Raw genomic sequence first — 24,557 nt, forward strand, 5'->3', positions numbered from 1 at the left:
GACCGAGCTCTCCGGGCGCCAAATTCAAACAACCGGGACGGACGAAGGAAAAGGCGGCGGCGGCGGAGCCGGTCGAAGAGGCCGCGGCCCGAAGAGGCAGGCGGCGCTTGCCAAAGACACGCGCGCGCGCGCCCCGGCAGGAGCCAAGCGCGGGGTCCCCCTCCCGCCCCGGAGCCGAGCGGCGAAGCCCCAGGAGGAGATTCCCGAGCGAGGCGGCGCTGCCGAAGGTGACGTAAGCTCGGCGTCTCAACGGCGCTTTCAGTTAAGGCGCTAGTCCTGCGCGAACTCGCCCCGCGGCCGGGAGGGGCCTCGGCCGGAAGGCCGCGGGGCGAAGGAGCCCCAGAAAGGCCCCCGGGGGGCGCTGCTGCTGCTGGTGCTGCTGCTACTATTACTATTATTATTAATACCACTACTATTATTATATTCATACCCCACCTTCTTCTCTGCTAAAGAGCTGCTGAAAACGTAGAAAAACCAATCAAAATTAGAATTAAAACTAGATACACGTATAAAATCTGTTTAAAACACACCAGTAATTACAATAAAAACTGCACAGCACCAGCCCTTTTATATAAGTATATGGTTTTCCTACAACAACAAAGAGAGAGAAGCTTAATAGTAATTGCTATTGAATCTCCAGCTTTTGCCTGACTCTGTCCCTTGCTTCATCCCCCCCCCCCACACACCTTGGGCAAGGCTGGGAATATGAGGGTGTTTTATGGGCAGCAGCAGTGAGGTGCAATTATTGCTTGTTATTGTTTTTGTCGGTGGCAAGGAAAAAAATGGTATGTAAACAGGAGAATTCCTAGATGTCAAGATCCAGTTTGGGCAAGTACCGTACTCTTTGGTGCAAGAACCCCAGCACAGATTTTAAATCGCAGAATGTGCAGCAAAGCAAGGAAGTATAAGCTGTTAGACCTTTAAAATATGCCTTCTAAATTCCTTCCAAAGTTCCCCTTTTCCCCAGCATAGAAAAAAAATAATGGTTTATTTATAAACTCCAAAGACCAAGTTCATATGCTTTTCCATACAGCAGTCAGAAAATGTTGCATAGGCAGTAAAACCTGATTTAGTTGCAATAGTGGAAGTTCCTAAATTATTGGTATAGGAACACAATAATGGCTTGTAAGATCCATGCAGTCTGAGATGCAAGCAGCCCAAAACCTTTTCACACTTTGAACTTCTCTGGTAGACTGAAGGGGAACAAAGGCTTGATTACTGAGTCCCTCCCAAGGTGAGAAAAGCCTAGTTCAGGGGTCTGCAACCTTTAAGACAAAAAGAGCCACTTGGACCCGTTTCCGAAGAAAAAACAACAACTGGGAGCCGCAAAACCATTGCGACATTTAAAACAAATATAACACTGCATACATTGTTTCTTAGCCCAATGTTATCCTCGTCATTATAAAAATAACTTTTTTGACACTTTTTAATTATTTTTTGTTTGACCCCTCAGAATTACTCCTCCTCATAGAAATAAACGTTATATTAACAAGTTACCTTTTTTTGAGTGTGTGTTCTTCACTCCCCTTCAAAACAGTAGCTGCAAATTGCAAAGCAATAGCAGCAAATCAGCCAGCGGCTGCCTGTTGGGGCGGCAGCCTGTTGCCCGAAGCACAGGGAGCCCTCCGGAGGGCTCCCCGTGCTTCGGGCGAGTGTCTGCAAGCCTTGCGCGCCCGGCAGGAGCTCCCGTCGGGCGCGCGAGGCTTGGGGCGGCAGCCTGCCGCCCGAAGCACGCGGAGCCCTCCGGAGGGCTCCCCGTGCTTCGGGCGAGTGTCTGCAAGCCTTGCGCACCTGGCAGGAGCTCCCGTCGGGCGCGCGAAGCTTGGGGCGGCAACCTGCCGCCCGAAGCACAGGGAGCCCTCCGGAGGGCTCCCCGTGCTTCGGGCGAGTGTCTGCAAGCCTTGCGCGCCCGGCAGGAGCTCCCGTCGGGCGCGCAAGGCTTGGGGCGGCAGCCTGTTGCCCGAAGCACAGGGAGCCCTCCGGAGGGCTCCCCGTGCTTCGGGCGAGTGTCTGCAAGCCTTGCGCGCCCGGCAGGAGCTCCCGTCGGGCGCGCGAGGCTTGGGGCGGCAGCCTGCCGCCCGAAGCACGCGGAGCCCTCCGGAGGGCGAGTGTCTGCAAGCCTTGCGCACCTGGCAGGAGCTCCCGTCGGGCGCGCGAGGCTTGGGGCGGCAGCCTGCCGCCCGAAGCACAGGGAGCCCTCCGGAGGGCTCCCCGTGCTTCGGGCGAGTGTCTGCAAGCCTTGCGCGCCCGGCAGGAGCTCCCGTCGGGCGCGCGAGGCTTGGGGCGGCAGCCTGCTGCCCAAAGCACAGGGAGCCCTCCGGAGGGCTCCCTGTGCTTCGGGCGAGTGTCTGCAAGCCTTGCGCGCCCGGCAGGAGCTCCCGTCGGGCGCGCGAGGCTTGGGGCGGCAGCCTGCCGCCCGAAGCACAGGGAGCCCTCCGGAGGGCTCCCCGTGCTTCGGGCGAGTGTCTGCAAGCCTTGCGCGCCCGGCAGGAGCTCCCGTCGGGCGCGCGAGGCTTGGGGCGGCAGCCTGTTGCCCGAAGCACAGGGAGCCCTCCGGAGGGCTCCCCGTGCTTCGGGCGAGTGTCTGCAAGCCTTGCGCGCCCGGCAGGAGCTCCCATCGGGCGCGCGAGGCTTGGGGCGGCAGCCTGCCGCCCGAAGCACGCGGAGCCCTCCGGAGGGCTCCCCGTGCTTCGGGCGAGTGTCTGCAAGCCTTGCGCACCTGGCAGGAGCTCCCGTCGGGCGCGCGAGGCTTGGGGCGGCAGCCTGCCGCCCGAAGCACAGGGAGCCCTCCGGAGGGCTCCCCGTGCTTCGGGCGAGTGTCTGCAAGCCTTGCGCGCCCGGCAGGAGCTCCCGTCGGGCGCGCGAGGCTTGGGGCGGCAACCTGCCGCCCGAAGCACAGGGAGCCCTCCGGAGGGCTCCCCGTGCTTCGGGCGAGTGTCTGCAAGCCTTGCGCGCCTGGCAGGAGCTCCCGTCGGGCGCGCGAGGCTTGGGGCGGCAGCCTGCCGCCCAAAGCACAGGGAGCCCTCCGGAGGGCTCCCCGTGCTTCGGGCGAGTGTCTGCAAGCCTTGCGCGCCCGGCAGGAGCTCCCGTCGGGCGCGCGAGGCTTGGGGCGGGAACAAAGGAAAATGCGCCTCCTCCCCTCGCCTCCACCCCGGAGCCGCGGCAAAGGCGTTAAAGAGCCGCATGCGGCTCCGGAGCCGCAGGTTGCCGACCCCTGGCCTAGTTGGACAGCTTATTCTGTGGTTTTAACACTTTCATGCATTGATTAGCCTTAAGCATGTTGGTTATATGAGGCTAGTTATCCCACAGTTTTCTTATAAAAGAATGCAAGCATTCTGCAAAGCAGGACTGATGTGCTTCTAATGGACCAGTATTCATGAAGGCAAGAAATGACGACAGCAATTTGTCAAAAAATCACTATGGCAGAGACTACATGGTACACACGCATCAGCTCAACCAGACACCTTCATCTGCCCTAACTGCATCCAAAACATGTCTTTCCCATACTGGTCTAGAGACACACCATGTGCTGTAACTCTCCAATGATTTGACTTCACCTCCAAAAGCACAGTCTTCTATTGTCTCCTGAGACAAATGGATACCAACTAACATTCTCTTAGGCTGGCCAAAAAAAGAAAGAATCAGCATCACTTGTATAATAAGTAGAATAATTTTAAAAGTATTTTCCTTTTCGCTGATCAGCCATGCTGAACTTCTGGGAAGAAGTGCTAAGTCTTGAGCAGTTCTGGAGCTAGTACTAAATAATAAATAAATGCACCTCTTTTGTTGCAATTCTACATACACTTACCTGGAAGTATGTTCTAATGAACTTCAGACAATGATGTATACAGTGGACGCTCGGGTTGCGAACGTGATCCGTGCAGGAGGCACGTTCGCAACCCGCAGCGCCGCGTCTGCACACACGTGCGTTGCGATTTGGCACTTCTGCGCATGCGCAAAGCAAGATTTAGCGCTTCTGTGCATGCACGACCACCGAAACCCAGAAGTAACCCGTTCCAGTACTTCCGGGTTTCGGCGGATCCGTAACCCAAAAAAACGCAAACTGAAGCGTCTGTAACCCAAGATATGACTGTATGATTAATTACATGAATAGGCAACTTTGAATAAACTGTTCATGTGTAAACAAATAGATGGGCAAAGAAGGTCATTACTACCCAGTCCTTTTGCTCAATCATCAATGTCAATTGCAACAAAAGTTTACAAAGTTACCAAGTCCTTCACATGGGGTGATTAAATACCTAAGATTTTTAAGGGGATAAATGTTAGCCATATTTTGAAGACTGCTCATTGTGATGCTGGGAACAGCTTGCGTAGCTCCTATGTGCTGGATGCCAGAGGGAGAGTAATAATAACCTCCATGGAATGTTGGGCATTCCTACTGGTTGGCCTCTGTTAACGGCTACATGGAGACTGTGGAGGGGCAGGTCGGTCACAGAGGACCTTGATGAGATGATTTCATCTTATTTTTGTGCTCCATTTGGTGAGAGAATGTTGTTATTAATTACTCTATCATCAGCCGCTTGCTGAGCTAGCTCCCTTGGGAAATACCTTCCAGTTTAGTTATTAGTTAACATTTGGGCCTCATTACCATGGGGATAGGGACGTGGGTGGCGCTGTGGGTTAAACCACAGAGCCTAGGACTTGCCGATCAGAAGGTGGGCAGTTTGAATCCCCGTGATGGGGTGAGCTCCCGTTGCTTGGTCCCTTCTCCTGCCCACCTAGCAGTTCGAAAGCACCTCAAAGTGCATGTAGACAAATAGGTACTGCTCCGGCGGGAAGGTAAATGGTGTTTCCATGCGCTGCCGTGGTTCGCCAGAAGCGGCTTAGTCATACTGGCCACATGACCCGGAAGCTGTACGCTGGCTCCCTTGGCCAATAAAGCAAGATGAGCGCCGCAACCCCAGAGTCGGCCACAACTGGACCTAATGGTCAGGGGTCCCTTTACCTTTACCATGGAGATAAGACAAATGTATATGTCCCTCTTCTTCTCCATTAAATCTGATCAGTTACTTCTATGTTCACCAGAATAGCCACAAGAGCAAAGATTTCTGATTTCAAGAAACGACAGTTGGATAGATTTTTGAAGAATGGCTGGTGCTTTCTCAAATGGTTGTCCTTCAGCTCAGGAACATGTTTCCCCTTTTCCTCTATTTGTTATTTCAATGTGGGACTTTCCCCGCCAGTTCTTCTGGGGCAGAGGTTTTATCTCATTTCCTTGCAGGATCAGCTTTTTTCCAGGGGAAAAAGTAGTGGCAAAGCCATTGCCAGCTGTTTCCAGTACTTACAGGATGAAATGGGGACAACTCGAATTCTTTTTAGCTGGCATAGCAAAAGTTTTTATCTTACATGAGGCAGGAAGAACAGAGAAGGATTTCTTGATTAGAGTATATTCTGGTGTTGTAATTTGTATGGTGTGACAAAGTATTTTCCTTTCATTCATTATATTCTGAATGCTTTTATGGGTGAATAATGCAAAGACATTCAAGACGCTTGTAACACTTCTTGTTTATTATATACTGCAAAATGAAATTAAGAAATTTATTTTAAAATAAATAAATACCGGGATTGTGAAGGATTTTATCTCGTTTCCTTGCAGGATCAGCTTTTTTCCAGGGAAAAAGTAGTTGCCAGGACATTGCCAGCTGTTTCCAGTACTTACGGGAGGAAATGGGGAAAACCTCAAATAATACACTAGTAAAAATCAATGAAACTCTTAGTCCCGTCTATTTATGGCTTTAAAGGTAATAATAACCAGTGCCTTGCATTGTGCCCAGAATACAAGCAGGAGCCCCCGGTTTAACAGACACTTGCTAACCCATTCCCATCAGAAGGCGGGCTGCTCCATTTGTACTAGTTGAAGCTTCCGAACTATCATTAAGGGTAGCCCTACATTAAGAACATTTCAGTAATCTAGACTCAAAATTATGAAGGCAAGAAAGACTTCAGCTTCTGAATCTGGAAAGAGGCTGGAGCCTTCTCTCCCCATGGTGCAAAAATCAAGGTTTGCCAGCTTCTGTGCTTGCCTCTTCTCAATGGTGAGTGGAGGCTCACCATCAATGAAAGCAGAGCCTACCACACTGGCAGGGTTTGAAATTAGCAGGGCACCAGGCACTTTCGCGCCTAAAAATTATCCATTTGTGAGCACCTCAAAAGCTCTGGGTGACCTTTTCTGCGCCTGGCTGACACTCAAGGATTACTGAAATGTATGTGCTTTGAAGCCTCAAAGCATATGTTAAGGATAGGCAATATGTTAAGGAGTTTAACAATAAAGAGTAGAGTGTTTTGAAAACTGAAGTATGGTACCAGTACTTTTATTGTAAACACCAAATTAAACAAGTATTAACATTTTCTGTTCATACTTGTTTAATTTGTGTGATATTAACAATGTGCCACTTTTGTGAATTGCATATTAGTTCATGCTTAACAAAATAATAAATAAAAAGTGTTGCTGACCCTCCCCAGAAATGGCAACTAGACTTTCTGTTTTGGTGCCCACAATCCAGGTCCCAGGAGCCATTTGGCTCCTAGCTTTTCTATCCCGATTTCTAACACTGCACACTGGGAGTTCATCATGAAAATATTTTAGTTAGTTAATAAGTTAGATATGAGATTGATATCCTACCCCTCAGTATTAGTGCTCGCAGACGTAGAGCAGCTTGAAGAAATATTTTTTTAAAAAAAAATAAAAATAAAACAATTCAGAAACAGTTTAAAATAGTAGAGCAGTAAAATCACATTGGCAATAGGATTAAAATCTTAGTGCTCAAAGACAAAAGTGTCAGGCGCTTGGGTGTAACTGAACCAGCGCTTCCAAGGCCCATCTCCTGCACTTTGCCGCTTGCTTTTCCAGCGGGCAGGCAGGCAGATGAGGCCCTCTAGGCTGGCCAGGAGGAATTTCACTTGATGTACTAGTCCGACAGGGCGGAAAGCAATTCATGCCAGATCAAACAGCACCTTCAAGCTTTGAGTGCCACTCCATCCAGAACAGAATGCCACCCTGCCCAGTCCTTTGACTGTACCTCCATCTTTTCTGAATTCAGCTGCAGTTTATTTGCTCACATCCCATCCAAACTTTTACAGCTAGCAGCACATTTTTAATGGTAATGAGAAAGCCTGATAGCACATTCCCTCCAAGAATAAGGAAATTAAAGTCTTATTCTGAGCTTTAATTTCTTTATTTCCTTAATTTTGCTAAACCTTGCACACAAACCACAAAAGTTACTGGCCCAAATGAAAAGTTAGTTGCTGCCTGACTGTTCGTATCTGGGTTGGTCATTTCTAGCACATTAATGTTCCCAAAGGGAGAGGGGAATCCAGTTCTAAATTCCAGTTTAGAAAACTTTCCTTGCCTGGTCCAGGCAACCCAGTCAATGCATAACAACAGTGGCAAACCATATGCTTTGGGGAAGCCACTAAACAGGGTCTGGGAGGCAGTAGCCTTTGTGATATTCAGAGATGTACTGTTTCTGAAACTTTGAGGTTGCATATGTATCATTAATCAGCTCTTATTTCACATACAGTGGTGCCTCGCAAGACGAAATTAATTCGTTCCACGAGTTTTTTCGTCTTGCGATTTTTTCGTCTTGCGAAGCACGGACTTTGGAAAAGCTTCAAAAATCACCAAAGTCTTCAAAAACCTCAAAAAAGGCTACCACACCACGTGCCATGAGTTGCTCCTCGAAGTGAATGCACGGTTTTAAGAAAAAGGAAACAAACTCGCAAGACAAAGGAAACAAACTTGCAAGACGTTTTCGTCTTGCGAAGCAAGCCCATAGGGAAATTCGTCTTGTGAAGCAACTCAAAAAACGAAAAACCCTTTCGTTTTGTGAGTTTTTCGTCTTCCGAGGCATTCGTCTTGCGAGGTACCACTGTACCTGCATTTACTGTAGAGCACTATTTGATCCTGAGGTAGAGTTGTGCGACGGGACCCACTGGTCCAAGGTGGGGTACAATATTAAAAAATGGATCCTCAAAAACACGTTTGGGTTAAAAGTGGACCCAAGGTTTGAAAAGGTTGAAGATTCCTACTGTAGAACACAATTCATTCATTAAAAAAATATATTGCAGGAAACCTAGCAGCTGATTTCAAGACACTCCCTCGCAATTTGTCACATGTTCTCGTAAGTGGATAGAAATGTTGTTCTTTGTGTTTTTCAGGTTCCTTCATTCTGTCCTCAATGGAGATTGACTGCACAGGTCAAGGATGAAGAGCAGCCCTCACAGGCCCCTGATTCTCAAGAGACGGAAGCTGTCTTTCCCCCATAGCGATGCGGCGAGCACCTTAGCAGGAGATGAGCCCAGTGGCCAGAATGTTGGGTCGCCGAAGCAGGAAGAAGCAAAGCCTAAGGAGCACGGCACAGACAAAACAGAACCTGGAAATCGAGAAGTCCCTGTGGGGGGGATTAAGATAATAGACCACCCGACCTTGTCAGATGCCCAGGTGGTAGCCATTCCAGCTAACACAGATGTCCAAAGTATCATTGATGCTCTAACAGCCAAGGGGAAAGAATCTGGCAGTAATGGGCCTAGCAAATTTATTCTCATCAGTAGCAGCTCTCCTAGAATGGAGAGAAGAGAGTTCAGGAATCTTTTCAAATCCGATGAGGAGCACAGCACTGCCCACAACCAGGCAGAAGAGGAGGAAAAGTACATTGGGCAAAGCTCTGCATTAATGGAAGAGTTGCTGTCTGTGGATGGACGAGAACCGGAAGAAAACAGTATGTAGTTCTTTTTCTTATGAAACATGGGGCAGCCCTCTCATTGCTTGACTGCTGCTAGTTGGTGGGGGGAGGGACAGGGCCTATTGGGGGGGGGAGAGGAAGGGTGGCTTTTAGGCAGTGCATTTTGGGTCTACTCACCAGTATGGAGTACCATCACCTCTTTTGTGCTGGCATCCACAACGCATATATCAAGATGTCAGTACTGGCACCTCTTTTGTAACCCCAAAAGCACTGCTTTTAGGAGAGAGGAGTTGGTGCAAAATACAGTATTCCAAAATGGCAAAGAGGGTGGTGGTGGAAAGTGTACCAGGTATTATCCGTTCCCTTAACTTACCTGTGTGCAGTGCTCTGTCCTGGAGCCCCAGGTTGGTGGGAGTGGAGGGTGGGTGCTTGTGCCCTGGAGTCTTGAAGCAGGGAACCTGTTCTAAGCAGAGAGCCGTTAGCCTGTCCTCACAACAGATTGCTATTCTGTACAAAGTGCTCTTTTTGTGTGCAAAGTGCACTTTCCTCATAGTGTCCCATCTCTAAAGTTGCCGCTTGAGAGTGGCAAGAGTGCAGAGCATGAGGCCAGAGATATATAGCCCCATTCAACGTACCCTGTAATTGGCAATTAAAGTGGAAGTGTCTTTATGTGCGAGTAATATGAAAATGAGGGACGCGGGTGGCGCTGTGGGTTAAACCACAGAGCCTAGGACTTGCAGATCAGAAGGTCGGCGGTTCGAATCCCCGCAATGGGGTGAGCTCCCGTTGCTCGGTCCCTGCTCCTGCCAACCTAGCAGTTCGAAAGCACTTCAAAGTGCAAGTAGACAAATAGGTACCGCTCCGGCGGGAAGGTTAACGGTGTTTCTGTGTGCTGTTCGGTTCGCCAGAAGCGGCTTAGACATGCTCGCCACATGACCAAAAGCTGTACGCCAGTTCCCTTGGCCATTAAAGCGAGATGAGTGCCGCAACCCCAGAGTTGTCCACAACTGGACCTAATGGTCAGGGGTCCCTTTAACTTTTAATATGAAAATGATAGCAGGCTGTGACCGGATGGTGCTTTGCACCATGTATGATATTACCGTATTTTTCGCCCTATAGGGCGCACCGGCCCATAGGGCACACCTAGTTTTTTTTTGGGGGGGGGAATAAAGAAAAAAAATTATTTTCCCCCCAGCCCCCAGAATAGGCTGCTATCCACAAGCCTGGGGAGACCGGCGCGACCTCCCGCCGGTCTCCCCAGGCTTGCGGATATCTGCCCGGGGCACGCTGTGCAGTGCGCCCCAGGCTTCGGGATGCAGGCTGCTATTCTCAAGCCTAGGGAGCCCAGCGGAAAGTCGCGCCGGGCTCCCAGGCTTGCGGAGCGCTGCCCGAAACCCGGGGTGCGCTCCCCAGGTTTCAGGCTGCAGGCTGCTATCCGCAAGCCTTGGGAGACCGGCGGGAACTCCCGCGGGCTCCCAAGGCTTGCGGATAGCTTCCTGAAGCCTGCATTTGCCCCATAGGATGCACACAGATTTCCCCTTCATTTTTGGAGGGGAAAAAGCCCGTCCAATAGGGCGAAAAATATGGTAATCTGTTGTGACAGCATGGGTAGGAAAGGCAGAGGTACAGGGGAAGCTGTTTCTTACATTTCCCCTCTTGGGGAAATGGATTTCCTTGCACCGGGTTCAGAGCAAATTAGTTCCTTTGACAGGGGCATGTCTATGGAACGAGTATAGGAAATGGAGGAGGTCACAATTCTGCTACTTTGAATGTGGTAGGCAGGAAAAATTGTGGTGGAACTAGAACAAATTGTTCCAGGCAAGGGACGAGGCAGCCTTAAGGATAACATAGCAAAAGTGGGGGAGCTTATGGTTTAAATCTGTGGATGTCAGTTTCCAATCTTTAAATTATATATTGTCTTTTACTAAAGATTCATAAAAGACTAGTAAAATCATAGCACCATAGAATTATAGAGTTGGAGGGGACCCCAAGGCTCATCTAGTCCAACCCCTTGCATTCCAGGAATTACAACATATAATAATGGGAATAGAATCTAGCACAGTCAAACGGCTCCATTTTCGAATGTTTCGGCTCCCGAACGCTGAAAACCCGGAAGTAAATGTTCCGGTTTTTGAACGTTTTTTGGAACCCGAATGTCCATCGCAGCTGCTGCTTGAGTACAAGAAGCTCTTGCAACCAGTCGGAAGCTGCATCTCGGTTGTTGAACGTTTCAGAAGTTGAATGGTCTTCCAGAACGGATTATGTTTGACAACCGAGATTGACTGTTCTCCTTCAACAATAATCTCTACATTCTTAAATTTCTGTCTGTCAGACTGTACTTCAAGGCACAGAAGCAGGACCAATAACATGTTGGCAACCATAACTGTGCATGGGACTGAGCAGCGACAGTATGTGAAGCTCTATTTATTTCAAGTGCTGCTGCCCAAACTCCACTGTGGACCTCTTTCTCTACTTAAAACTCTGAACTCTGTCTGCTTAAGGCACAAGCTTGAAGCCTTCTTTTGGGAATCTAGGACTACAGAATGAGAACTTAGAGTTTGTATTTATCTAGGCAGTGCGGAGACAACAAGCAGTGTCTTGGACAACAGTCTGACTAACATTCAGTGGCTGGGCAATATGAGCTCTAGCGGACTGAGCCCTTGCAGTGTGAAAAAAGAAACGGAGAAGGAGAACCAGACCCCCAAGCAGAAAGCTATTAAGGTAAGCAAGGTGTGCAGCCAAAAAAGCCAAGGAAAGAGAAGCCGAGCCAGGTGTCTGTGCACAGGGCCAGACTGCAATTCAGAGACTCCTCTTGTACCTGCGCTCTCATGAGACCAAGCTGCAGAGACCCCTCTCATCTGCTGATTTCCCAGTGTTAGTCTGCACCTTTCTACCCACTGTAGTGAGCCAGGGGAGGGAGGGAAGGAGGTAGACAGAAGGACCAGCAGTGCTTCTAGTGTGGGATAGGCTGCTGTTGACTTTTTATCTTCAGGCACCTCACAATTTAAAGTGCAGGGGAGATCTCTGGATTGGTAACTGCAACCCTGTATGGGCAAGGAGGCTCACTGCAAACTGGCTTAACACTGCAGATATTTATATTTATGGTGCCAAATGTTCCATGATTCTTTCACCTGATAGCAACGGCAGGCTACTTGTTCCCAGCGTATGGGTTGCTTTAATTCATATTTGCATAATGCTATAAATAATAATGGATTGCAATTATTACATTGCAATCCCACCTTGACGTTCACCAGGGAAAGAACAGCTGGTGCAGGGTCATGCGGTGAGCAGCTTTGTTGCTTGGGAGGAATTTAAACCTGACTCATGTCCCACATTCTGTTCACTGCAGCACACTGACTATGTAGTTTCACAAACACAGTAAGGAAACCTGGGTTTTCCTAACGTAAGCCTCAATGTTATGTTTCTGCTAAATTAATAAGAAGGTAAGTCCATTGCCATGCTGCAGTTTGGCTGGCGGCCACAGGTAGGCCTGCGAATTACAGTATTGCAACAGACTTCTGTGAAATACTTTGCTAATGGACCTTGAGAAGAGAAGAGGACTAGGGAGATGCCTGCAGGTGGGCAGCCCAGACAATTTGCAGAACTATTAGAGCAGGCTGAGGCAGCTTCCCTAAAACCGTCCTGTTCTGCCACCACTCTGCACCTCCCTGCTCCTGAGGCAGAAGCGTTGTCTGGGTTAGATGCACAGGAAGAACATGGGTTCACAGTCAGACTGAGCAGGATTCCATCCAAGCCCGCTCCTGATTCAAGCAGGGTTTGTAACCCACTCCTGTTTTATCCCCACCCACCTGTCAAATTTGGCCAAGAGGGCCGATCAAAGTAAAGATCTCACTCATGGATCCAAAAAGGTTTCCTCTCTCTGAGGAGTAGGTGGGGGCTTCACGAGTGGGGATTGGCAAGCAGGGATGCAGCCCCGTGGACTTTAAATATTTGCCCTTTAAAATGGCTAACCCTAACCTATTCAGAGGTTCACTGTTTGGTACATCGCAATCCAGAAGCTCTTCATATAACTAACATTCTACAGGCCCTGCACCCTTCATATTGTCTTCTTGTCAGGCCGAGGAAGGTTCTGCAGCGTCTTCCTCTACTACTTCATGGCAGGAGTCCTTCTCTGAACGTCCCCCCTACTCCTATATGGCCATGATCCAGTTTGCCATCAACAGCACTGAGAAGAAGCGCATGATGCTGAAAGATATCTACACCTGGATTGAGGATCATTTCCCTTATTTCAAGCATGTAGCCAAGCCAGGCTGGAAGGTAACGAATACTGTGACCTGTTAAGCTTGCATGAGGAAAAGCGAGGGGAGAAAGTGCATTATGCAAACAACTATCAGTTTTCTCCCTTCGGGTGCAAATGTTACCAGGGCTATGTGTATTCTGCAGGGGGGGGGGGGAATTTAAATGCTGTGCCAAGAATAGCAGAATCCTGCAACTTACATTAACCATAGAAATTAAGCAGATTAACATAATTCACCTGCTTTTGCATAATTCTGTTTGGCTTGTTTTGAATAGGATTCCCCCCGTTTCTTATGTTCAGTCTGTAGCAGGCTTGGGGGCACCCCAAGCTTTGGAGAAGTACAGTCATAGGTTAGGTTCATGTTGCAGATTTTAGGGTTGTGAACACGGCAAATGCAGAAGCGTTCTGCGCGCTTCGCACATGTGCAGGAGCACTCTATTGCATCATGTGCAGAAGCGGCGTTCTACTTATGGACTTTTTGGGGTGCGAACGGCACCCTGGAACGGATCGTGTCCATTAGTAGAGGTACCACTGTACAAAAAACATTGGGGGGGACTACAGGCAGGGGGGGGAGTTTCTCAGTAGCCATGTAATGCTGACTGTGAGGTCAAGGGGAAGACAAAGGCAGGTAGAACGGAGGGGGGAAGGGGAGCCTTGCCAACTAATGGAAGCACTAAAAAGGAGCAGCCTGCACTGCAGTGTTTTGTTATAGGTCCATATTGTGAATAATTCCTCAAGTGTATTATCATGAGGAGGGGTAAGGAGCTATGCTCTCCTATTCCACACCTGTGCTTCTGAGATTTCTGCAGGTATTATCCTTCAAAGTGGGTGAACATCTTTTCAGCCAGAAATGCTACAAACCTGTGGTTGTGTATTTTTTTCTTGTTTCGTTTTTAAGAAAACTGAGGTTCTCAGGAAGTTTTGCTGTACAATTTATTTCACTTTCTGTGCTTTCTTGATACCTGTGCAGAATTGCAGCACACACACACACACACACAAACATATGCATATAGCTAATGAAACAAGGATGAAAAGCAGTTTGATATGAACAGGCATTGATGTGAACCCTTTGTGAAGTTGCATTATTGCAGAAATTAACAATCTTGAGGAGCCTGGTGTTTTTAGTATGCATGTGAGGTTATATTCACTCATTTATGGTCTCTTGCCATACTGTATATTTACAATGCCTTGCCCTCAAATTCCTGGGGGAGACAATGTAGATACCTGCCATCTGTGTTACGCTGTTCTAAATTACTGTGAAAGCAACTCCATGCAATTGCATGTAAGAAAGGCACACATCAGTGTGCATCACTTGATCATTTAGCATTTGAGGGTCCAGTGGTTTGTGTGAAGCGACTTTACTGAAGCATATTATATGTGCTGCTTGACTTCTGATGGATTGTTCACATTTATATGGAAAACATCCATTTGCACTGCAGCCATGAAGCCATGACTATGTAAGTATTAACTGGCCTTGGGGCCATGGAAGTGAATTCAGAATATGAAATAAACCACAAAACAGCTTACTTAAATTGGCAAGCAAAATCTCCTGGTTCAGACATGCATGCTCATCAGTTCCTGACTGCAAAACCAAGCATCTATTATGTGTTGCCACATAATAATCACCACAAACAGAACCCCTGCATCACCAGATGTTACCTTAACTGAAATAGTTCTCAACTTTACTCAGACTTCTTGTCTGAATAAAGCAAGGAGGGAGAAGCACTGAACGGAAAACAAGGGCTCTTTTAAACTTGGCCCTGCTGCTCAACTGCCTTGTGCAAGAGAGATCAAAGATGCAGAGCCCTCAAATATTTCACAGTACCTTCACATAATGTATTTCACTCCTGGTACCAGTTCCAGATTCAATACAGTAATTTAGAAGCAAAGTTCTAAACGAGCAAAGTTCCATATAAACACAACATCCACCAACTGAATTTAATCTTCTCTGACTGAACAAGCCAACTCAGAGGCTTGCTCTTAAGAAGCCATTCGTCTTAAAGGTACAGTAACAGATATCAGCATTGGGGAGTGTGGGCAAATGGGGCTGCACCATAGGGGAGAGGATAAGGCATGGAAATGGGGGGTGATTGGTACAAGGGAGAGTTGAGAAAAGGAAGGAGGGTGAACGGAAAAGGGGAGTGAAGATGAAAATATGGGAGCAAAGAGGGAGGAATGGGAATGGGAGTGAAGATGAAAGCAGGGGCATGAAATGGTCTGAAGAATAATGGGGTGGTCACTTCAAAATTGAGCAGAAGGCAAAAAGGGTGCTTAGTAGTTACAATGTGTGGGAGGAGCAAGATGCATCAGGTTGCCACGAGGCTGGTTTGTGTGCAAAGGAGCTTGCACAAAGGGAGGAGGAGGAGGAGTCATGGACATGGGGGTAAAGGTGAAAATGGGTGCAAAGTAGGGCTACAGAAGAGAAGTGGCTTGAAAATTAGGTTGGAAAGGTGAAAAGTGATCTCGGCAGTTGCATGGGGCGGGAAGAGGAAGCCCTAGGGGGTTAAAGTGGGGGATATGGCAGGGGCACAGCCCCTGCAGATACAGAGGATTCAAAGCCCAAGGTCTTTGTGAATTATCAAGATTTCATCTGAAGAATCCACTGATAACAAAAAACAGCAAGCATTTCTCCTTTCCCATCCAGAACTCTATAAGGCACAATCTTTCTCTTCATGACATGTTTGTTCGAGAGACATCTGCCAATGGCAAAATCTCATTCTGGACCATTCACCCTGAAGCCAACCGCTATTTGACACTGGACCAAGTGTTCAAAGTGAGTACCTTTCATGCAGAAAAGGAGATTGCCCTACCAATTCCTGATTTCTCAAGCACCTGGCTATTTCCATTCTGAGGAGGCAGGTGAAGACATGCTGGTTCACCTAGGTTTGGTATTAGAAGGGAAATGGATCACTTGAATTCACAGAAAGGAAATTCTTAAGTACTGGTGTGGCTATAAACCTTTTAAAAGGGTTAAGGGATGCTATCTCATTGTCTAGATAAGTGTGGGGAACATATGGCCCTCCAAATGTTGCTGGACTTCAACTCCCATGGCCAACGGTTAGGGATGATGGGAATTGTAGTCCAGGAGTATCCAGAGGGCCACAGGATGTGGAACTAACATACTTTGATTTCAGTAAGCCTTTTGACACAAGTCCTCCATGAAATTCTTGCAGAGAAGCTGGTAAAATTTGGACTGCAGAAGATTATTGTTAGGTGGATTTGTAGCTGGTTGACTGACCGAACCCAAGAGTGCTCACTAATGTTTCCTCATCATCCTGGAAAAAAGTGACAAATGGGGTGCCACAGGGTTCTGTCCTGGGCCTGTTGTTGGGCTCCATCTTTATATACAACTTGGATGAAGGAATTCAAGGGAGGTTTATCAAATTAGCAGATGACACCAAACTGGGAGGGGTAGCTAATGCTGTGGAAGACAGAATCAGGATAACAGATTGGAGAGCTGGGCCAAAAGTAACAACATGAATTTCAATAGGACAAATGAAAGGAAGAACCAGATGCTCAAGTATAAGATTGGGGACAACTGGTTTGCCAGTGGTACATGTGAAAAGGATCCACAAGCTTAACATGACTCAGCAGCACGATGCAGCAGCAAAGAGCTAATGCTGTTCTAGGCTGTATCAACAGAAATCTAGTGTCCAGGTCAAGGGAAGTAAGAGTCCCACTCTATTCTGCCTTGGTCAGACACCACTTGGAATACTGTGTCCAGTTCTGGGCACCACAATTTAAGAAGGATAATGACAAGGTAGAATGCAAGGTAGAATGTGTGCAGGAGAACTATCTGGCAGAGCTGTTTGACAGTGGAACTGACTACCTTGGAAGGTAGTGGACTCCTTTATTGAAGGTTTTTAAACAGCTTGGATGGCCAGCTGTCTGGAATTCTTTAGCTGTGATTCCTGCATTGCAGGATAGGACCCGGTGATCCTTTGGGTCCCATCCAACTCTGCCATGATTCTATGGTCCCCACCTCTAGTCCAGACACATGAAATTCCTGGTTACCATTGAGAAGTCATTTTTAAACATTGGGATGAAAACTGCTCCTAGGAATTAATGGAGTAATCCGATATATTAACATAGTAGTCAACGGGTAGCAGTATGTCTACCCTCAAGCAAAAGGTGTTCATCTGAAAAGTTTGTTTTTCACCAATGTTCAAAAAATGTCAAATCCAGATCGTTACCTTCCATTGCAGTTTGTAAAGGGCTTGGCTGACAGAGAGGCAGCCTGTTAATGCTTCAGGCTGGAGGTTAGGCAGAGGTTTGGATTCCTTCCGTACAAAATATGTCTCAGGTTTCTTCTAAGCCAAATCCACAGCTTATTTGCATACAGAAGCCTTGCACTCCAGTGCCTTGTAGATGCAAATGGGTTGTGTGTATAAAGGTTGGCAAAATTTTAAAAACAACACCCCCCCCCAAGACCCTAAGTAGGGAAGGGAAAGGGCTAATTTTTGCCATCTCTCCATGGATTGCTATGGACAACCCACACTTCTTTCCTTGCTAAGAGAAAGGTGTGTTTGGGGGCAGCAGGTTGCATGAACCTGGAAACCCGCTTTGTGGTTTGGCCTGGTTATTTTAAAAGTTTTTTGTTGAAAAGAGCCTGTTCCTTGTTCTCCCCCAATCTAGCCTCAAACAGGGCTAACCTTCTGATCATTGGAAGCGTTTGGTATTGTACAAAACTTTCAGCATACTTTCTCACTGAGGACTCACAGATTGTTCTGTACTGTCTGCTGTGCCCAAATGTTCCTTTGTTCTCCGGTTTAGCTGACAATTTCCTTTTCATTCCTTTTGTATACTTGGCCACCACCAGCCACTGGATGTGCAGTCACCAGCATCACCCGGGCTCTTGGAATCAGTAAGACCTTCCCTCCTGGTTGGGCTTGGGTTTCTTTCTTCCCTCTTTTGGTGCCTGCAGATGTATAGAGGTTGCTTTACTAGTCAGAGCCGAGATCCTCCTGCAGCTTCCCCTTCTGTGCCTCCTTCAAGCGTGTGGAAAATGCAGGGGCCGCCTTGGCTACCTCCAGTCACGCTACTCAGACCGATGAGTAGATACTTAAGTTTATTCACCACCTTTTAATTTGGGGGAACAAGCAAATATTTGGTCAAATGGTGGGTTTTCAGCACATTAAAACAACAACAACTTGCAAGTGAATTTTTAGATTATTTCTGTTGTAGTGCTTGGTTTAAAGGAGCAAATGAAGCCTCTTAATAAATCTTTCTAGAACACGGTGAGAGAGAGCACAATGGGGGGGGGGTGAGTGGAGGGCAGGCTCATGGCATCATCGCTTGCATCCTGACAGCAGCCAACAATGCTGATAGGACTGAAACTAAAAACTCCTTTCCATGTGATGATAATCTTGCAAATAGCTAGTTTGACTGACTGTGGATCAAGTGACGCTGTCTCTGCTTGCTGCTGCTCCTTTTCTTCTGCCATTGTGCTCAAGCATGTTGAACTTGGGTAGAACGACACACACTGCACAATTAATCTTTTTATCTTTATTTCTTCAGGCAGTGAGAGTTATCAAACTCAGCTCCTTTCTCTCTCCACCCCCCTTCCTGCCTGAAGAACAGCTGTGGAAGGAGTTCTGTTGTGCCACCTCTGTCAGGCTCTATGGGGTTTGTGGGGTGACAGTCAGCAAAGACCAAGGGTGTCTGCTTGCAGCAGGAGGTGACACAGATCGCCCCATAGCTCTGTAGGACTGTGCCAGTTAAATTCCTTATATTAGTTCAGCACTGCCCTCCGGATCCATACAAAGCAGCTGGGCAATTGCAGCTTCTCTAACTTTTGTTTTCTTGTCTCTCTTAATCTAAAACTAATGTAGCAGCAAAAACGGCACATTCCAGATCTACAGAAGAGTATGAGAGGCACTAGCGGTCGTAAAAATGAGCCACAGGCTGCACGTGAGTGTATACTCTACATCTCTACCAATCCCAGGGAAAGTGGCAAAATTCTTCTCCCTAACGAAACCCCAACAGTGGATTTAATGGGAACGGTGACAAGGGCGTTTTCTACACATCTTGGAGGTATTCAGCTGGCGTGCATGTGAGGGCTGGAGGGCTGTAACGGAAAAGGCAAAGCAAGGCAAGAAGCAGAGACCAGCAAAGCAAAGTTCAGGGGGTAAATGTCAGTCCTGCGTAAGGGCCAGGCAGAATTCTTAGCCTGGGGGTGAACCCCTGTGTGAAACTGCAGCCCCGCAAAAGAGCCTCCAGGCACTCAGCAATACCTGGCAGTACCTGCTACATGAGAGCATGTACGCTTACTTGCAGACAGTCTCAGGTTCAATCCTTACTTCTCCACTTAAAGAAGTACAGGGAAAGGCCTCTGTTGCCCGTCAGAGTAGCACTGATCTGGCAGGATCCTGGGTTAACTCTACAGAAGGCAGCTTCATTATTCAAGATCTTTCCAAGCTTCTTCCCCAGCGTCTGTCTGAGTATAATACAAAGTCCACTAACTGGCTAAGGACTGGGACTTTCCGTGTATGTGGAGACACTGAAAATCCCCAGGTTTGAAATAAAAGGTCTATGTACAAGCATAAAGCATGGTGCTAGTGAACTACTTCCTAAGCCACAACCAGCTGTCAGTAGAATACTCACAAGAGTCAGTCTAGTGCTTCCATTCCCAGAAAAGCAGCAAGGAATTACTCTTGTGTGCAGTTTTGAATCGAAGGAGGACACTGATGCAACTGAGATGAAAGCAGAGATTTCCCAGTACAAAACTGGGAAGGCTCTGGTGGCTGATCAATTAAAATTGAGGAAGTATCTTTTATAGATACAGTGGTACCTCGCAAGACGAAATTAATTCGTTCTGCGAGTTTTTTTGTCTTGCAAATTTTTCGTCTTGCGAAGCACAGATTCCATGGGTATTAACGGTTTTAAGAAAAAGGAAACAAACTTGCAAGACGTTTTTGTCTTGCAAAGCAAGCCCATAGGGAAATTCGTCTTGCGAAGCAACTCAAAAAACGAAAAACTCTTTCGTCTTGTGAGTTTTTTGTCTTACGAGGCATTCGTCTTGCGAGGTACCACTGTACTGGGCTAAGACCTCTTTTTTCCTTCCTAGGCCGAAAAATGAAGCCCTTGCTGCCACGTGTCAACTCCTACCTAGTTCCAATTCACTTTCCTTTGAGTCAGTCCGTCATCCTTCAACCTTCTTCAAAGATGCCTCTTCCTGCATCCCAGGCTGCCTCAGAGACCATCCAGAGCAGCAAACCGGTGTGCATTGCTCCAAAGGTCAGACTGTATATCAGTGCCCAACTCCATGCTTGTGCCTGAGAATGAGAATAAATTTGCAGCCTGGCTGTCAGGGCAGGCATTTCCCACTTCCAGAGTGGTTCCCCTCATTCCACATTTGTACTGAGGCCTTGATTTGATAGTGCTGTTTTGTAAAGGATATTGCACTCACTGGGTTTAATCGCCACAATCACCTGAGACATTATCATCATCATCATCAGATAAAATAAAAAAAAGATCCTTCCAGCAGCACCTTAGAGACCAACTAAGTTTGTTATTGGTATGAGTTTTCGTGTGCATGCACACTTCTTCATATATCTTGTTGATGGACTTCCATTTCATGCAGCTCAATGTGGTGCCTTCCATAGTTCTAGTTACAGGTAGATAGCCGTGTTGGTCTGCCATAGTCTATAGCAGACCATCACGACCACCTACCTGTAACTATCATCATCAGATGTATGCGTCACTTATTGTATACTATACATCACATCTTTAAACAACTTACAAATTAATTACCAGTATAAACCAGTAGAAGAAGAGCAAAAAACCAAGTTGTATTTTGTATTCCCATTTTGTATTTTTTCTGTTGTGCACCACCCTGGGATCTTTGGATGAAGGGTGATACAGTGGTACCTCGGGTTACAGATGATATAGGTTACAGACTCTGCTAACCCAGAAATATTACCTCGGGTTAAGAATTTTGCTTCAGGATGAGAACAAAAATTGCGTGGCAGCGGGAGGCCCCATTAGCTAAAGTGGTGCTTCAGGTTAAGAACAGTTTCAGGTTAAGAACAGACCTCTGGAACAAATTAAGTTCTTAACCCGAGGTACCACTGTATACAAATTTAATTAGTAAAGAATAAAAAATGAAAGACATTTACTGCACAACCGTTTGCATTATCTACTCAAAAGGCAGTCCCATTGGGTTCATGGGGCTTACTCCCAAATACGATTAAAAGCTTGAAAGAAAAGCATGAATTTTGGGGCCTAAAGGATTAAAATGGAACCTGTCTGAGGAGGGAGTTCCCCAGTGCTCTGAACAGGATTCAGAGAGCTTGAAATAAGGAGCTGACCAGCCTCCAGTTACCAGCTGCCCACGAGGGCTACTTGGATGTAAAAGGCAGCATTTCTTTCACAGCTGATCCTGTTGAAGGTGTCTGCTTGTGTAGCCTAAGGACAGGGAAGCTTTGACCCTCCAGATGTTATTGGACCTTTTGGCTATACCTGCCTCTGGCATGTGGTCCCCCAAGTACTGGAGTCTTTCGGGGGATGAGAGTGACACTGCTCCCCAATACTAAGAGAGAGGGAGAGCAACCTCTTGTTTTGCCCTCATCTTCATATGTCAATTGCCAGGAAGAGATTTCTCCTCACAGTGAACATTTGTGGAAAGCTCGTTACAAATGGCTAATTGATATTAAGCAGAGCACCCATCAAGACACACATACACGCACATCTGTATCTTAATGTAATGTGCTTAACTTTTCTGTTACTTCCTTGTTTTGTGAGGGTTTTTTTATCAATATCTTGCTGTCAAATATACTTTACTGTCTCTCATTCTGTCTTCCTATTGCAGGTGTTGCCGTCCAGTGAAGAGCCAACCCTGCTCCCAGCTCCTATCTCCATCAAGGAGGAGACTTGTGATGGAGAGTTATCTCCATTTACACCCCAGCAGTCCATAAAGCAGGACGCCTGTTGGATCAGCAAAGAATCATTCTCCGCAGCCCTGCATATAAAAGAGGAGAGTGACAGCTTTCATTCCAACACATGGGCCCCTCGGTTTCTCCCCACAGTGTCTACAAAGGTAGAGCCAGCCCAACTGGGTGAACAACCAGACATAGTCCTTCCAGCCCCACCTGCAAAGCAGAAGAGACCATTTACAGCTCTGAAGTCACCTTCCCGGAGCAAGTTGGACACACTGGTTATAAAGAGACAAGAGAGGCAAGAAATGGGCAGATCCAGAAGGAAACAGCACTTAGCCCTGCCTTCCTCTGAAGAACCAGTCCTCCTCCTGCAACCCTCCAGTAGGTCAGAGTCATGCACGGTGGGAAATGACCCTCCCTTTGCAACGGATACTCATCCTCTGGAAAGTACACCTCCGTTTAGTTGCTCTCAGGGAGAAGTCATTCCTTTTAAATCGGCAATAAAAGAGATGTTCTGCAAGCTGCCCATTTCTTCCATACCTAGTAAAGCCCCCATAACCACCCCGGCACCATTCCTGGCAACTACTGACCCCTGGAGATTGGCACCTTTTGACAAGGAAACTAGTGATCTGCTTTGCAGTCCTGTGAGAACCCCTCCAACCTCATTAATATCCCTTCAGGGGAACCTGGACATCCTGGGACTTGGCAGCACTCCCTTGAGGCCATCGTTATGTGATTCCCCACAGCTGCCACTCCTAAATGCAGAAACCAATGACATGGTCTCTGGGCCCTTGACCAGTTCTCCTGCAACCAGCAAACAGTCGTCCCCAGAGCTTCAAGCCTCTGCTCTTCCTGAAAACCATTCCTTCTTGGAAGGCCTGGTCCTGGACACCATGAATGACAGTTTGAGCAAAATCCTACTAGATGTCAGTTTTCCTGGCCTCGAGGATGACAACTTGGGTACTGATCTCAGTTGGTCACAGTTAATTCCTGAACTGAAATGACCACATTGTTTATAGATTCTGGTTTAGTGCAAACCACCAAGGGACGCAGTTGGTGGGTTGTTTTTTAACTAACTCCCAAGCTGTTATCACATTAGGATGATCCTATCATATAGCTGGTCATAGAATGATCCAGAAGCTGCTTGGAGTCCTAATGGATATTGCTATTGATTGGACAGAGCCAATCCACTGGACAATCAATGACATCTAAGTCTGTTACTTACAAAACATAGTGAAAATCCCTTTTAATAGCCCTCCCATTTGATAGAGCATCTAATGTACATATGTTGGCCTTTGTATATATTTGTATATTTTAGTGCATTTTAAAGTATAAAGATGGTGACTAAATGCAAAAGAAGATGAGATTCTTGTATGTTTAATAACTGCAGAGGGAACATCAGCTGGTTCTGTTTGTAAATAAAAGAGATGCATCTGCCAAAAGTTTTCTGTTACACTACACATTAAATGCAAGTGCTCTGAAATCCTACGTGGCCTTCGGTCACTTATTTCCACTTATGGAAATAACTATAACAAATAACTATTCTTTGTTTTGTGCCTTTAATAGGAACCTAGCATGAAGGAATTTAGCAGCCAAAGCATTTCCCATTTCTATGTCCATATGAAGAGAAAGCTTTAGCTGCACAACTTTTTATTCCAGGCTCCTGTTAAAGGAACAGGAGTAGGGCCGGGGGGGAAATACATTGGCAACCCTATTCAGAATTCATACACCAGCAGATTGAAATATCTCTAATCAATCAGAAAAGGGAGATTTTGATTGCCATAGAGACAACTTATAAATATGCTCGGGTGGGATTTGGAGCCGCTGCGTTTTAAATCTCACTGTCACTGCTGATGTCACTTTTCCTGAAACACCTGGTGCTTAAATGCCCAGCAGAGCAGTGGCGCGGTTTAGATGCTCTAAAATCCTCCCAGTAGGGCAAAAGTAACTTCTAACCTAGCACAGCCACACAGACAGGTACCTCTTCCGAGTACTGATTCGTGCAAACAGGGTTGGAAAAAACATGGCCACTACCAGGTTGGAATGCCTGCCACTGTAGTCAAACCAGGTCAGATGCTGCTTCCTTTATAGGGACATGCTATTCAAAGTTTTAGAATGATTGGCTAAAGTGGGGCTCTCTGTTGTTGGATGGACCCATCTTTCATCAGCCCCAGCAGGGCCAAAAGTGAGGGGTGATGGAGGTCCAGCAACATCTGGAGGGCCAAACCAGATCCAACCCAGGCACCAGTTACCTTCCCAACTTGAGCACTTGATATAACCTTCAGCAATTAGAGAAATGGGGAAGTGCTTCAAAAATTGATCCCGTAATCTTCATTTGGGGAAAGGGAGCACTTTTAAGCAGGAGATTAAACTTCAAACACACATTTTAAAAACTTGTTTCCCTTCTCTTATATCATATAGGTGAAAAGAAAAGAAAGCAATTGTGTGAAAAGTGATTTGTCTTATGCATTGCCTAGCCTTGCCTTAAAAAATAAATGAATCAATAACCCCTGCATAGAAGTACTCAGCCACAGTCTGTGTTTGTGTTTCTTCTAACAACCTATGCAATAAAGCCAGAGTAGAAAGTGTGATTCTGAGCAGTATGTTTCCTTAGCATCTTTCATGAGTCTGCAAGGGGCCAGCATTAGCCTTTGTGAATTGGTGTCCCCATTGATTTTCCTTCCTATGGATTGTTCTCAACAATTCCTATAAGGATTTTAG

At 46.9% G+C, this 24,557-nt stretch overlaps 1 protein-coding gene across 9 annotated transcripts; it reads left to right on the forward strand.

Moving 5' to 3' along the window:
* Positions 1-24,427, forward strand: FOXM1 (forkhead box M1). 9 transcript variants are annotated; one of them, XM_083698248.1, is made up of 10 exons: positions 19-227; positions 5,618-5,762; positions 8,179-8,738; positions 11,275-11,423; positions 12,780-12,980; positions 15,605-15,733; positions 17,780-17,824; positions 18,792-18,870; positions 20,027-20,196; positions 21,770-24,427. In XM_083698248.1, exons 3-10 carry the CDS (start codon positions 8,225-8,227, stop codon positions 22,838-22,840), a joined length of 2,358 nt encoding a protein of 785 aa, XP_083554374.1. In that variant the 5' UTR covers positions 19-227; positions 5,618-5,762; positions 8,179-8,224; the 3' UTR covers positions 22,841-24,427. The 9 variants fall into 9 exon arrangements, with proteins under 9 accessions (XP_083554381.1, XP_083554374.1, XP_083554379.1 ...); XM_083698247.1 differs by lacking the exon at positions 19-227 and adding an exon at positions 4,392-4,501; XM_083698249.1 differs by lacking the exon at positions 19-227 and adding an exon at positions 4,404-4,445.
* The last annotated feature ends 130 nt before the right edge of the window (positions 24,428-24,557 follow it).

Source organism: Podarcis gaigeae (genome assembly GCF_964106915.1).
Source record: "Podarcis gaigeae genome assembly, chromosome: 9".
Classification (NCBI taxonomy): Eukaryota; Metazoa; Chordata; class Lepidosauria; order Squamata; family Lacertidae; genus Podarcis; species Podarcis gaigeae.